We start from the raw sequence: 16103 nt of genomic DNA, 5'->3' as shown, positions 1-16103 counted from the left end.
TGCTGCCTGGTTGTGGGCGGGTACAGTGGCCGGGAAACAGCAGTGTTAGTACGCACTGCTATACACAGTAGCAGTAAGAAGACAGGCAAGATCACAGATTAAAGCGGAGGTCCACCCTAAAATGGACCTTCCGCTCATCGGAATCCTCCCCCCCTCCGGCGCCACAATTGGCACCTTTCAGGGGGGAGGGGGGTGCAGTTACCTGGATAATCCAGGTAACTGCACCCACTTCCGGGATAGCTCTCTGCGGAAAGGGGCGTAGATTACGCCCCTTTCCGCAAGTGCCCCGCTGCCTGCTGGGAAACGCACAGATCCCAGAGGCAGCGGGGACCGTCCTTATTGCGCAGCGCTACTCGCGCATGCGCAGTAGGGAACCGGGAAATGAAGCCGAAAGGCTCCATTTCCTGATTCCCATACCCAAGATGGCGGCGGCAGCACCCGAGTACCGATCTAGAGATGGGCTTCGGGTGCCGACATCGCGGGCGCGCTGGACAGGTAAGTGTCACTATTTTAAAAGTCAGCAGCTGCAGTATTTGTAGCTGCTGGCTTTAAAAAAAAAAAAAAAAAAAAAAAAGCGGAGTCCCGGCAGACTCCCGCTTGAAGTATTCCCGTGAAGGTAATTTAGATAGGACAAGGCTTCAGAGGGTTTGCAATGCCAGTATTGTTATCGGGACATATTTACACACACGGATTAAATAAAAACACATTTAGGAAAGTGGAAGTGTTTTTCAAAAACAGATTGACATCTGGTCCTGCATAAATCAGCAGCCAGTGCAACCATGCCACGGTGCTGCCGAACAAATAAGTGTTTGGACAAAAAGTGCAGATTCTGTACCGAGGCAAATTCATTACTATATCTGCAAACATCAATGGACAACATTAAACTAACAAAGCTGATAATCTAATGTTCTCATAGATTATACTTTTTTTTCATATAAAACAGATTTTTGAGAATTGTGTTCTTCATTCTAAGCAAAAGAATCGTGATTCTCATTTTTCCCAGAATCGTGCAGCTCTACACCAAACGCAGATCGCCTGCACCAGATCACATGGTGCCATAGTATTAGGCGATATTTGGTGCAGTGCATTTATTTTTTTAAGTAGTACATGCGCTCATTTTTTGTGCAATTTTAGCCCATTCATATAAATGAGTGGCACAGGAGTGCAAACTGTACAACAGTTTTACGCTCCGTTATTCCTCCGTTTTTGCAAATTAACCTTCTTGGGATTCTTAAGAACTTTAAAGCATTTAAAACTGTAATAGTCTCCAGTCTGACTAATACTCGCTTATGATTTTAAATGTACTACATTCTTAAGGCTCTTGGGCCTCCTTCATGTGACAAGCCTACTTGGATTCGTCTGTCCGTGCGGGTTTTTTTCTTGTGTGGGTTTTTTTTTTTTTTTTTTTTTTTGTGGATCCTAGCGGGCCATCCATTGACTCCTATGAGCAAGCGGATGTCAGCAGAGATGTCCACTGATATCCGTCTGCTGAAATCAGATGTGTGTGATACGTTCAGCCATCTGGCAGATCAGATGAAAACCGAGATGCTGTCTGTTTTTGTCCGATCTCCCCATAGGAATGTATCTGTAAAGGTACATATCGGGTGAACATAAGGGCTTTTGTCATTAATAAAAACAAATCTAAACATAAAGCTCTGTTTTTTTTTTGTTTTTTTTTTTTTTGTTTTTTTTTTTGTTTTTTTATTATCTGGCTCCTAGATTTAAAGCAAATTTGTCAAGCCCTGCTTTAATGTGGCACTAAATTTAATGTGGCACCTAGGTTCAGAGATGCACCAAATTTTTGGTGACCAAAACGGATCAGCCTAAAATGGTGTTAAATGCATTATGCAGATAACGACGCCAAAAACGTATTTCATTTTGCCGTGATTTTTACCCCTTTTTTACGATGCTTATGGTGTGTTTTTAATAGGCCACGTGACCAGGGTGGATTTGATTTAAATTGTGAGTAGAAAGGCTCGATTTTAAATAATTTTTAAAGAGCAACTGTTATCTGTCCTGCAGTGGCTCCTCCTCTGACCCCCCTGTTCATTCACAGTCCCATTCACTTTAAAGGGAGTGTTGGTGATGCGCCAGTGACACAAGGCCAGGGATGTGGCGGCAGCAGTTGTGGATGCCCGTTAATAGGTGCTGCCATTAATTATCTGAAATGACACGTTCTCTTTAAATGAAGGACTCATTCTTGCTGGTAATTAGAATCTTTAATGTTTGCAAACAAAATTAAGGTTTCTTATTTAGAATATGCTGTCAGATTAGTATAACATCAGAACCAATTTAAAAAAAAACAGTTTGTAGTGTACATCGATTTGCACAACAAAGGGATAAAAGAATATTCCTGAACTTTGTTTCATATCCTCTCATGGGTACTGTGGAATTGTGTGAATGCAGTGGATGTTATATCAGCTTAGAGAGCTTGTTTTCATTCAATGAGTTTACCAAAACTGTAAATATTGCAGAATATACAGCCTTATGCTATATAACTAAGCTCCATTTAATGCCGAATAAACAAAAGTATTAATGTGTCTTGAATAGAAAGCCATCTTTAGGTAACTTTTGACTCCGAAAGAAATGTATTAAAATGTGCTAGAATCGATTTAAAAAAAAAAAAAAATCACTCTGCGTGTGACTAAAAAAACGTAACTCTGGTGACTTGTTCTTGCTGTTTTCAGTGGGGAGGTGTGGTTGTTTTTTTTTTTTTTTTTGTGTTTTTTTTTTTTTTTTTTTTTTTTTTTTTGGTGAATTTTTTTTTTTCTTCTGTCTTGAGTCAAATGCATCCTGCATTTTCAATTTCGGAACCCACATTTCTATTTGGTGCACCTTTCGTTCACATGTTTGAAGTTCTGTGCCTCCTGCGCAATGATTATCATTGTAACAACAAAGTGTGGGGGCCAAAAAAATAAAATCCTTGATTACCCCAGAGTAGTACAATTTTTTTCTATGGCGACATTGAACTGTGATGAAAGTACAGTAAAACGTCCTATTGCAAGTAACTTGGTCTGTCAGTTTTACAAGATAAGCAAAGCTGTGTGTATAGCTCTATCCTCTAATCATGCCAGGTACCATTTTCAAGCCTGATATGACTTCTCTGAGAGGGGCTGTTCATGTCGCAGGTTTCTTTTTTTTCTTTTCTTTTTTTCTTTTATTTCACACTTTCCAAAAACTGGTAAAAAAATGAACCGTTCAAAAGACTCCTAATGCCTCAGATTACACGTTTTGAGTGTTGGCTTTCCAAAATGGGGTCATTTTGTGGGCAATTCCATTGTCTTGGTGCTCTAGGGCCTTCAAAAGTGTAATAAGTTAATGTGTAATATTTATGCTGCTTGAACACATGATGGTGCTCCCTGTGTGTTGGGCCTCTATGTGGCCAGGTAGTGAAAAATTCCCACACATGCTATCGTAATACTCAGGAGTAGCAGAATGTATTTCGGGGTGTCATTTGTGGTATGTACATTCCATGTGAGAGAAATTAGATATTGGGGACAATTTTGTGAATTAAAAATAAAATCTTAATTTTTGCTTAGAATTCTGTTAAAAAAAAAAGACAACTTCAAATAACTCGCCATGCCTCTTATTAAATACCTTGGAATGTCTAGTTTACAAAAATGGGTCATTTGGGGGGATTTATACTTTCCTGGTTTGTTAGGGTCTCAAGAAATGATTGGCCACCAGTACATCTGGTGTGATGAATTTATGATTAGCACCACAGCTTGTAGACTTTCACACAGACCACATAGTATTCACTAGCTTTAGGTTATTTTTACCAAAGATATGTAGCAGTATAAATTGTGGCCAACATTTATGAAGAAAAATTGCTAATTTGCGAAATTTTATCTCCCCCATTTGTTTTCTGAATATAATAAAATGGTAGTAGTTACACTTTTTTTTCTGACATATTGATGCAGGTGTTTATGAAACTACAGATTCTTTAACCTACATTGTTGTGATGTTTCTTTACAGGCAATTGAAGAAGAAGGTGGTGATCCTGATAATGTTGAAATAAGTTCTTCTGCAGATACTCCTACGAAAAAACTAATGAAGAACAAGGGTGTGTATCAGATCTTTTCAGTCATTTTTTTTGATGATCTACTTTGCTCCAGAGTTAATGACAGTTCAGAGTTGTGATCAGAGTAAGCACTCTGTTTTTAGGATTATAAAGTTGTGTGTTTGTGTTTGTTTTTTTGTTGCCTGCCCTGTTGCAGTGGGTTTGGTCCTCCTCTTAGGTACCTCTTCTGTGCCCCTGGCCCCTCCCGATAAGTGGCTCCATAGCAGGCCGCTTGCTATCAGTGCACCTGAGCCGGGCTGCTACTACTACATGTGTCTATTCAGACAGGGAGCCCTAATTCGGCCCTGCCCCCTCTCTCTCCTGATTTGACTAATTGACAGCAGCAGGAACCAATGGCACCAATGCTGTGTCTCAGTCAATCAGGAGGGAGAGTCCGGGACATTGCTGGAAAGACATGGGCTCAGGTAAGTATTATGGGTGCTGCTGCACTCAGAAGGCTTTTTATCTTAATGCGTAGAATGCATTACAATTAAAAAAAACCTTCTGAATTTACAGCCCCTTCTTAAAGCTGAATTTCAGGTTTATGATTTTAGTTTTGTTTGGGCCAGCTGCTCCAAATTGAAACCATTTCCTTTTCCAACATCTATGTGTATACGGTATGTACTATTATGATATAAAGCTCTCTATTCCGCTATCAGTACAGCATTGCATGCGCTTCAGCAGTGGTGTCCATTCATTTCAATGGGCAGGAGTGGTGGGGGAGTGGTATACACCACTCCAAATGTGCTGATTGCAGGACTTTTTTATTTTATTTTTTTAACATCCTGCCAGCGCATCGCCTCAGTGTGAAAGCACTCGGGCTTTCAAAGACTGCAGGGGAGCTGTTTTTGCAGGACCTTTACAGGTGTTTTTTTTAGCCCAAAAGCACCTGAAAAACGCCCCAGTGTGAAAAGTGTCTGTTACATTTTATGAGATGAAGGGGAAAAAAAAATTAAAATATGCATCATTTATCGGCCGCCACGATTTCTAAATATCGGCATCGACCAGAGAAAATCACATAATCTGTCGACATCTAATAAAAAATCGTTATGACTTTTTACAGTATATAGATCGAGATAGCTCCCATTAACTGTCAATCTGACACAATTGTGGAAGATTCCCAGAAAAGTGATTTACCTGTAAATATCATATTATGAAATGGTCTTTGCCCGTGCACATTACTGTTAAAAGAATTTAATTGAAATCATGACTGATCTATTTGCGTTAGGGCTGCACTGATACTAAAAAACTAAAAAAAGCCAGTCTCCTTGCGGGTTCATGTTATGACGGGCATAACATTAAAATGGTGCCCTCTCTCAGCACGCCTTAACCACTGCAGTTACCACCATCTTTGACTGTTCTTCCTTCCAGGTTCACACTGTCTGGCCATTTGAATGAATGGTCTTGCTGCAATGTCACTCCCCCTGCATGCGCACAGCAGTCAAGCCAGGCACAGCCCTCTGCATTGACTGCCCATGAAGTGTGCCCCGATTGCAGAGAGTAGTGCACGTTTGTAGTGACCTAATCGGCTAATTATTCCTAAAAGGTGTATGTTTACTATGTATTAACTGTTCCCACGAGTAAGGCTTATTATAGGTGTACCCATTGTTAATGTGAATATCAGTGTTCACTAACCTTTAAAAGTGTGTGTGTGTGTGTGTGTGTGTGTGTGTGTGTGTGTGTGTGTGTGTTTTTTTTTTTATTTTTTTTAAGGTATGTGTAATATGCAGTTTCGAAAGGAAGATGTTTTGAGGTATTGTGTTGTCAAAGCTTCTTGTGTATTGACAGCCCAAGTATGTTCTCATCACTATTTCCATTCCTGTGTATGTGACTTGCCACTTTGTAACAAGATGGGTACAAAAAGCATAGGCTCTCTAAATTGCTACTTTATTATTTTTTTGGGGTTGTAAACCCTCATGCTTTTTCACCTGTGCAATTCTATTCATTGAAATGAAAAACCTCCTGTAATGCTGCAGCCCCCCTCTGTTTTTTACTTATACTCCCTTATCTCACGCCGGGGACAAGCACACCAGCATAAGCTGGTGTTTAGGGTCCAGATTGCATGGATTGATAGCGGCTCAGGCTTTGTCTCCCACTGCTGTCCAAAAAAATCCAACTATGTGGTCGCTGGGGTGTGGGGCCGACTCATTCTTTGTGTGAATAGATGCAGAAGCAGGACACAGAGTGAGCTCGCACGGGTGTTCACGAAGGATAGCACTTCTCCGACAGGGCATTCGAGAAGGGCTGCCGAGAGCACTGCTGAGGGACCCCAGAAAAGGAGGCTCTGGGCCACTGTGCAAAACTACACAGCGGAGGTAAGTATGACATGTATTAATTGTGTGTGTTTGGGGTTTTTTATTTTTTTAAACCCTGAACATTTACAACCCCTTAACTGCTGTCTGTGTCCCCCTAGGAAGATTAACTCTTTGTTCTGGTTACTATTGTAACACATACAGAAAGTAGTAGGAAATCCAGAATGTGGAGTTAATAGAACACGATGCTGAGAATATAATTTAAACCACCTGAAGCCACATATGCACCTGTGCTTAGGGACATGGGGCAGTGGACTGTCTTGACAGCAATTGTGGGAGTCCTCATTCACATAGGCTTTACTAGGATGCTACTCAGACTTTAATGCTACCTGGATAAGGTCTGCATGTTCAGTGCGGCCTGTGGGTACAGAAACCTTCTTAACCACTTACCGACCAGCGCACGCCGATGTACGTCCTATTTTTGAAGAGGGATATCTCGGTAACGGCAGCAGCTGCTGCCACAACCAAGATATCCATCTCTTCAGGCGCCGGTCGGCTGTACGATAATGGTGGTCTCTGCGGTGGATTCGCCGCGAGATCACCGCTAACGGCGGCGGGAGAGGTGCCACCCCCCCTCCGCCGCTTACCGGAGCCGTCGGTAGCGGCGGAGGCGATCGGGTCCTTTCGCTAGCTGGGTATGGAGACGAGTGAGGCTAAGATGGCCCCCACTCGTCTCTATACCATAGGAGGGCGGAAGCGACGTCAAAACGTCACTTCCGCCTATACCTCTTAAAGGTATATCTTCTTTTTTTTTTTTTTTTTTTTGTCATTCTTCCCTTTTTTTTTTTTTTTTTTTTTGTTTTGTTGCATTTTAGTCCAAATATTAGATCTGAGGACTTTTTGACCCCAGATCTCATATTTAAGAGGACCTGTCATGCTTTTTTCTATTACAAGGGATGTTTACGTTCCTTGTAATAGGAATAAAAGTAAAACTTTTTTTTTTTTTTTTTAAATAAATAAAATCAATTAAAATAAATAAGAAAAAAAGTAAGGTTTTTAAAAACACCCCGGCACGACGAGCTTGCGCACAGAAGCGAGTGCATATGTGAGTAGCGCCCACATATGAAAACGGTGGTCAAACCACGCATGTGAGGTATCGCCGTGATCGGTAACGCAAAAAATGCAACCTGTAGAATTTTTTTTAATGTTGCTTATGGAGATTTTTGAGGCTAAAAGTTTGACGCCGCCACTCAGGTCACTCATACTCCCCAAGACACCAGAGACTACCTAGCGAGAATTACATTTCCCAAACTGACAGATGCCCAACGTGACCTTTTAGAGGCCCCCATTACTGAGGAGGATATTTCCAAGGCAATTTCCTCTCTGGCCACTTCTAAAGCACCAGGAATGGACGGTCTGCCGCTAGAATTTTATGCCACCTACTCTGAAATTTTGACCCCTAAACTCCATGACTTATGAGTCCATATTTGACACGGGAATCCTACCCCCCCCTCCATGAGAGACGCGCAAATAGTTGATTCCCAAGCCAGGGAAGGACCCACACTATCCGGAATCATATAGACCTATCTCTCTACTACAGGTCGACATTAAAATACTGGCTAAGATTCTTGCCTCCCGCCTTAATCAGGTTATCCTCTCACTGATCCACCCTGACCAGACTGGCTTTATGCCAGGGAAAAACACCGCCATGAATATCCGCCGCTTACTTATGAACATCCAGGGATCCCATGATGAAGTCTGCTCGCGGGTCGTGGTGGCTTTGGATGCTGCCAAGGATTCGACTCCGTGGAGTGGAACTACCTGTGGGAATGCCTCTCGGGATTTGGACTTGGCCCTAACTTTATCCGATGGGTCCAACTCCTGTATCAATCCCCGAGGGCCAAGGTGTTTGTGAACGGCTGGCTCTCTGAGCAGTTTCCTCTGGAGAGAGGGACTCGACAGGGCTGCACCCTTTCCCCCATGTTGTATGCGTTGGCTGTGGAGCCACTGGCTATTATGGTTCGCAGACGCCAGAATTCGTGGCCTTAGGATGGGAAACCTGGAGGAAAAGATCGGGATGTATGCTGACGATACACTCCTATACTTAGCCGACTCGGGTCCCTCCCTTCTTGCAGCCCTCCACACCATAGACTGTATCGGTAGTCATTCGGGTCTGAGCATCAACTGGTCCAGATCCTTCCACTTTATCATTTCCCCCCTGTACCCACGTCCCCTCCTCTAGATCTCCTTAGGGTTTCCGTGATCAAGTATCTAGGAGTGCAGGTCACTAGATCGCTGACAGACTATGTACCCAGAAACATTGAACCCCTTTACGCCCTGATCAAGAACAAGACACAAACCTGGGCCAGACTACCTCTGGGCGTTATGGGACGCATCAATCTGGTCAAAATGATACTTCTGCGCAAGATACTTTATTTGGTGTGGCATGCACCCCTGTATATACCACAAATTTTTTTTCAAGACGATTGAATCAATTCTCAATTCATTTATATGGGGCCACAGCAGACACAAATTGTCTTGGAGACTTCTGAAGAATCCAGTGACAATGGGTGGGGCTGCCCTTACAGATTTCCAGGATTACTATCTTGACTCCCAATTGTCCCATTTTTATCACTTTGACAAGAGCGAGCTACCAAGATACCAGACATTACTTTGTAAACGCCCTAACGACCCTGCCCACACCCCACTTCAGTCAGTCCTTAGGGCTCCACTGTCAAGACGTTCCCCCTATCAAAAAGTAGACATGTTGACGCACCACCGGAGGATATGGCGGACGGCCCTTAACAAACTAGGGACCCCACAGGTTCATTCTTGTACTCCTCTCTGGTTCAACACTCACTTGCCCGAACTGCTGTCCGTTCCGGACCCCGGAGCTTGGACACGGTATGGGCTGTTGTACATGCACCAAGTTATGACTAGCACTGGGCTTAAATTCTTTCAAATGCTAAAGGAAGAATTTGCACTCTCTAACCATCTCTTCTTCAGATATTTACAGCTCCGACATGCGCTACAGACTCAATTTGCCGGCTCCAACCTCCCTCTGACAGTCCCTCCTATAGTAGATATAATCACAGGGGCTGAGCCAACCAGGTTAATCTCCGCCCTCTACTCCGCCATCCGTCTCCCAGGTTCCGGGGCATTGGCTTATGCCGCCAAGGCCAGATGGGAAGTGGACGTTGGAATAATTGAGGATGAGGAGTGGGATGATGTATTGGGGGATGTGAAGAGAGTATCCCCCAGGCTTTCGGACCACCTCACACAGCTGTACATCGTACATACCTGACCCCCCCAAAAGATGGCACGGTTCAAACCCACGTATAATCCGGGATGCCGCTTATGCGACCACACTCCAGCCTCCTTCTATCACCTCATATGGTCCTGCCCGGTTATACAAACATACTGGATACAGGTAATTCGCTTTCTCCATGTCCAGATGGGCTCTCCTGTTAGCCTCGACCCAAAGCTGTGCTTACTTGGTCTCTTGCCAGAATTTGATGCTGACAAGTCCCTTCGTACCTTTTTACATGAAACACTGTTCCTGGCGAGAAAAGTGATTGCTCGCGGCTGGATGCAGGCCCTCCCCCCCCCCCCCCCCCCCCCCCCCCCACGGTCCAATGCTGGAAGAAAGAGGTTAACGATACCCTCCCGTATAAGAAATTAATATATACGCATAGAGGATGTCCACTTAAATACGAGCAGATATGGGGCAGATGGTTGGGGGATGGGGAGACATGTACTTGATATGCTTTTATATTGATCCCTTGCCCCCCTCCCCCCCTCTGTTTTTTCCCTTTCTGTGCTTCCTCCACCTCATGGGCCTGCTCTTATGTCCCCTTCCCTCTCCTCCTTTTTTTTTTTTCTTTCTTTCTCCACCTCCTGCCCCTTCCCCGGTTGACACGGATTGGTCTTATAATGACGCTACCCATGATGGGTATCTAAACCCTATGCAGCGCAACTATCCCAAAGCACTCATGTATGCAACACTGCCTTGGCCAGGTTGGCCCTTATCACCTGATGTACCTTATGTATGCTTACTATGTATGTTATCTTCTCTGTTTCCTTCTTTTTATTTTTTATTTTTTCCCTTTATTGAAAAAACAAAGTTTGTTTTTCAATTAATTGACGCCATTCCACGGGCGGGCGCAATTTGGGCTAATTTTACTCTTGTCTTATTTTTTTTATTTAAAAAGGTGAATTTTTTTCCAAAAAAAGTGTGCTTGTAAGACCGCTGCGCAAATACGGTGTGAAAAAAAGTATTTCAATGACCGCCATTTTGTTCTTTAGGGTGTTAGAACCCCCAAACATTTTATATTGTTTTTTTTTCTAAGTAATTTTCTAGCAAAAAAAACTTAGCGGGAGTGCGTGTTTTTTTTAATTTTTTTTTGTTTTTTTAAAGCCAGCAGCTACAAATACTGCAGCTGCTGACTTTTAAAATAGTGACACTTGCCTGTCCAGCGCGCCCGCGATGTCGGCACCCGAAGCCCATCTCTCGATCGTCTCTCGTGTGCTGCGTTTCGGCTTCATTTCCCGGTTCCCTACTGCGCATGCACGAGTCGCGCTGCGCAATGAGGATGGACCCGCTGCCTCTGGGATCTGTGTGTTTCCCATCAGGCAGCGGGGGACTTTCGGAAAGGGGCGTAATCTACGCCCCTATCCGCAGAGAGCTATCCAGGAAGTGGGTGCAGATACCTGTACTGCTCACTAATGGGACCCAGACAAAAAAGTGACATGTTTTACCTAATCCCTACTCCCTTTTTTTTTTTTTTTTTTTTTTTCATCATTTAGTCTCTGACCACAGGTAACTTCTGGCTGTGTGAACAGTGGCATTATATTGCATTGTATGGGCTGAGCAGCTGCATCTTTGCACCTGTCATTTCAGCCATAGGAGTTTAGTTTGTTGCCACTAAAGTTCACAGCGTGTGCTGATTGCCCATGTTGTCAGATGCACATATTCACCAGCACACTGAACTGTTTCACTATGCCTTGTAATGTGATAATTCTTTAGGGCAGGGGTTGACAAATTTGCTTGCAATCTAGGAGCCAGCTAAAAAAGTTAGGAGCCAGGTCAGATCTGGACCTGTCCCTGGCCTGACATAGAGACGAGTGAGGGGAAGATAGCCCCCAGCCCCTCACCTGTCTCCAAGTCATTGCCCATAGCTCTTAGAGGGACATTTTATTTTTTTCAAATGACAAATTTTTTTTAAATTGCATTTTAGTGTAAATGAGATGTGAGGTCTCTCTGACCCCAGATCTCATATACAAGAGGACCTGTCATGCTTTTTTCTATTACAAGGGATTTTTACATTCCTTGTAATAGGAATAAAAGTGGCACAATTTTTTTTTTTTTTTTTTTTTAAAGAACAGTGAAAAAAATAAAAGTTTAAAATAATTTAAAAAATTTTTTTTAAACGCGCCCTGTCCCGCCAGGCTTGCGTGCAGAAGCGAACGCATGTATGAAAGCGGTGTTCAAACCACACATGTGAGGTATCGCTGCGATCGGTAGAGTGAGAGCAATAATTCTAGCCCCAGACCTCCTCTGTAACTTAAAGTGCAACCTGTAGAATTTTTTAAACATCGCCTATGGAGATTTTAAAGGGTAAAAGTTTGTAGCCATTCCATGAGCGGGCGCAATTTTGAAGCATGACATGTTGGGTATCGATTTACTCGACGTAACATTATCTTTCACAATATAAAAAAAAAAATTGGGCTAACTTTACTGTTGTCGTGTTTTTTTTTTTTTTTTTTTTATTTTTTATATTAAATACATTTTCCCCAAAAAAGTGCGCTTGTAAGTCCGCTGTGCAAATACGGTGTGACAGACAGTATTGCAACGACCACCATTTTATTCTCTAGGGTGTTAGAATAAAATATATATATAATTTTTAGGGGTTCTGAGTAAAGGGAAGGAAGATAGGCTGGCAGGCAGGGGAATTAGCATTGCATCCATTAGCATTGCTGGTTGTAATTCCAACGGCCACCACAAGAGGGTGCCAGATTCCAGAAGGAACCATAGGATCGTAGAAGGCCTCAAAGCCCGGGGCTCAATTACCGGCGGCACGGCCCGACGCGATTGCGCCGGGTGGGGGGTCCGCGGAGACAGCATACCCCCAGCTGTGCTGCGCCAGGTCGCTAATTCTAGTCGCAAATGCGACCTGGCGCCCGGGTTTTGTCGAGCCCTGCTTTAGGGTCAGTTCACATCAGATGCAGTTCTGTGCAGTTTTGTGTGCTTTTTTTTTTTGCACAAAATGCATGCACAGTGTTTTCCATGTATTCCAATGGCTCTAGTTCACACCATACAGTCAGTTTCTGGTTAGTTTCTGCACCGGAAACTGACTCCATGGTGTTAACTAGAGCCATTGGAATACATGAAAAAAAACACTGCATGCATTTTTAGTGCACGAAAAAAAGCACACAGAACTTTCTGGTGTGAAATAGCACTTAAAGCGGAATTCCACCCTCAAGTGGAAGTTGCGCTCATCAGAACTCTCCGGTGCTGCAATTGGTAACTGTCTAATACAGGTATCTGCACCCACTTCTCGGAATAGCAACCCACAGATGCAAGTGGGGGGGGCACAGCGGGGACAAGTGGAGACGCGTGACTCGCACATGCATAGTAGGGAACCGGACAGTGAAGCCGCAACGCTTCTCTTCCCTATTCAATGATCGAGGGTGGCGGCGGGGGCAGCCGAGAGCCGAGCGATTGCTTGTCTGACATCCCTTGAACAGTTAAGTGTCCATTTATTAAAAGTCAACAGCTGCAGTATTTGTAGCTGCTAGCTTTTTATTTATTTTTTTAGGTTGCCATCCTCTTTAACAAAGATTTTGACATAATTGACTAATATGTGCATTTGATCTATGATGTAGCCAGTTGTTGCTGCAGCACCCGTTATGCTTAAAGCTTTATCCAGCAAAGTGTGCGATGGGAATATTGACATTAATCGCCCATATGACTGCACATTAAAGCTTGCTATCTAATGTTTTTGTGTTCCTAATTTCAGGCAAGAAGCAGGAGGCCGATGAATCTGGGTGTGAGGCTTCTATGGAAGAAGATTTAGTTAAGGTAAAATTATGTACAAAATGCTCTAACCTGTAATGAAGAAATTAACATTTTGTTTTGAAGAGAAAACAAATAATGGAAGTTATTTTTAATTTATGTCTACACACTGAGATGTATTTAACTATTGCAAGGTTTAAGGTTGGCTATGCATTGGAAACTATCCTCCTGTTCAGTAGCTAAGCTTTCTTCGTATTGAAAGAGAAAAGATATGGCACTTTGTTTTATGGCAAATTCATTTGCAGAAGCTATTGTGTGAAGATTCTCTCAAAGTATTGTCGTTGGAAGAGATCATCTTATCAAAATGTACAAGTTTACACTGTTTTTGTAAAGATGTGTTTTAAAAAATAAAATAAAAGGCTAGTGAACTTATTGCCTGAATTGTATACAGAGCCTGATTTTCATATAAGCCTATCAAGGACATCGTAGAGCAAGCTATGTTAAGGACTTCAGCTTGTATAATACTCCATTCACACTTGAACATGGCAAATTACTTTTTTATTTATATATTTCACGCATTTTAGAAGTTTTATTACAAGATTTTTGTTCAGCCGAAAGAATGCCCTAGGGGAAGGAGAGGAAGTTGGGGTGGAGAGCCATTATTTAACTCTGGCGTTTCTATTAAAATCTATGGGGCCAAAAAAATTGTAATCTGCCAAACAGAAGCACATGTACTTTTTTGAGCGACAGGTATTTTGCTTCAGGCGATGGAAGGCTCATATGTGAACAGGTGCATTGAAATTAATAGTATTTGGCTTGTTGAGCGTTTTAGAGCTCCAGGCTTCAAGGAACAAATCGCTCAGGTGTGAACAGGGCCTAGGAGCAGTGGGGTTGATTTACTAAAACTGGAGAGTGCTTAAAGTGGTTGTAAACCCTTACAAACCACTTTGACCTACAGGTAAGCCTAGATTACGGCTTACCTGTAGGTCCAAAAAATATCTCTTAAAATATTTGCCAAAACACAGGCAACACTGTCTACGGCGCACTGAGCGCGCCAGTATCAACGGCGATACGCCGCCAGTGTCGGCTCCCATGCGTGGGAGTGACATCACTGTGGCCTTGTCGAATGACAGCGGCGGAGCAGCGAGACCCGCCGAGAAGATGGATGCTCCAGACTACAGGGGACAGCGGTGACTTCGCTTGCTCCTGTGTCAGGTAAGTGGCACATAATGGACTACTATGCGATGCATAGTAGTCCATTATGCTTTACCTTTGCAGGGAATCAAAGAGGAAGTAAACCCATCTGGGTTTATTTCCTCTTTAAGCTGGTGCAGCTCTGCATAGAAATCAATCGGCTTCCAGTTTTTTGACAAGGTTACATTCACCTTCACAGAAAATGATGTAAGGTGAATTTTACACAGGACCCCCTCCTTGATCCCTCTCAGTCCCGCTGACCTGGACCACGGCAATCTCCCTTTCTGAGCCCCGTTATATCTGTGCTGGCAGTCGGGGGCCTGAAAATCCCCTCGGCATCTACACAGCTGACAGGGTGGGCTATGTGGCTGCTGATTGGTTGGTTCCACCCACCTAACAGCGCTGATCATTTAGAATGCTCTGTAATGTCCCCTCTGACGAGGTACATTTTGAACATTCAGCTGAGGGGATTTCTAAGCCCTGTACTCCTGACGTGGATATACCGGGGCTCAGAACAGGAGATTTTTGTGATCCAGGTCAGCGGGAACTGGTGGGGCTGAAGAGAGGTTCCTGTGTAAGTTCACCTTAGATTTTTCTGTAAAGATCAACTTGCACCTTTAATTGAACACGCTGAAGTTAGAAGCTGGCTACTATTCTTGATTGCCCCAAATTTTTTACGCTCCAATTTTAATAAATCAACCCCAGTGTGTTGTAAGCTTTTTCTAAATCCCCATTCTTTCCAGTTTCGAGAGCTTAAGTCTTTACTGCAGAGGCAATGGCTAGGGCGGGAATTGTATCCCTGTCTCTTTCATACTATTCAAGTGATCAGTGCCAATCTGCAGTTGCCTAGCAAAACCCATGCTATGCACACTGTTGGCTTGCGCTAGTGCAGGATTTAGGGTGTTAAGACGGTTAGTAAGTGTCCTCTATACCTGTCAAATGCTCTGAAGAATCATTCAAACCCAGACCGCTCTCGAGAATGGAAAGCTAGTGTGAAAAATCCCTAAATGCTTGCTATATACACTGCTTTGAATTGAGCAAGCGGAAGCTTTTAGGTTTTAATTTACCTTACAAATGTGTTTAACTAGTAAGTTGAGAATGTAGACTTGCTGCGTTTGACCTAGTTGAATTTGAAGTGCAGCAGCTTTTCTGTCATGTTCAACTGCACAGCTAGAGAACCATTTCGTTTTGGTCTAATTTGTAGGATCTGCGTTCTGTGGATAATCTGCTTCCCTGGTCTTTTGCATGACCATTTAATATCTTACATGCAGGAAATGTAGTTTTCAGATTATGCCTTTCCCTATTCCTCTTCAGTTTTCTTGAATCCCGAGTCTTGATTTACTGCCCCTATTTCAAAGAACTGCAATCTAATCACATAATTTGTAATTTTAAACATCTTTGCCATTCTGAAGCTTCCCTCCAAACGCTTGGCATATTCATTCATATATACTGTGATTTGGTATTTGCCGAATATGCTGCGTAAATCTCCCTCCACTGAGTCTGACTGCAATAATTTTAACTGTGTGCAGCTGAATCTGCTGCCTGTTCACTTCCTGAATTTACCCACATCTGCAGCTCTCAT

General features: G+C 43.1%; 1 protein-coding gene across 5 annotated transcripts in view; it reads left to right on the top strand.

Annotated features, from left to right (window-relative positions):
- The window catches only part of SLTM (SAFB like transcription modulator), a 147328-nt gene that overhangs the window by 60781 nt on the left and 70444 nt on the right, over nt 1-16103 (top strand). For all 5 annotated transcript variants that reach the window (XM_077474176.1, XM_077474174.1, XM_077474173.1 and 2 more), the window contains exons 2-3: nt 3976-4063; nt 13332-13393. In XM_077474176.1, coding sequence (XP_077330302.1) covers nt 3976-4063; nt 13332-13393 — 150 coding nt within the window. The remainder of the gene's footprint in view (nt 1-3975; nt 4064-13331; nt 13394-16103) is intronic.

The sequence above is a fragment of the Lithobates pipiens genome, unplaced genomic scaffold (assembly GCF_037356315.1).
Source record: "Lithobates pipiens isolate NorthernLeopardFrog02 unplaced genomic scaffold, aLitPip1_a1.2 Scaffold_8, whole genome shotgun sequence".
Taxonomy (NCBI): domain Eukaryota; kingdom Metazoa; phylum Chordata; class Amphibia; order Anura; family Ranidae; genus Lithobates; species Lithobates pipiens.
Note: the sequence above shows the minus strand (reverse complement) of the source record. Positions and strands in the feature narration are given on the sequence as shown.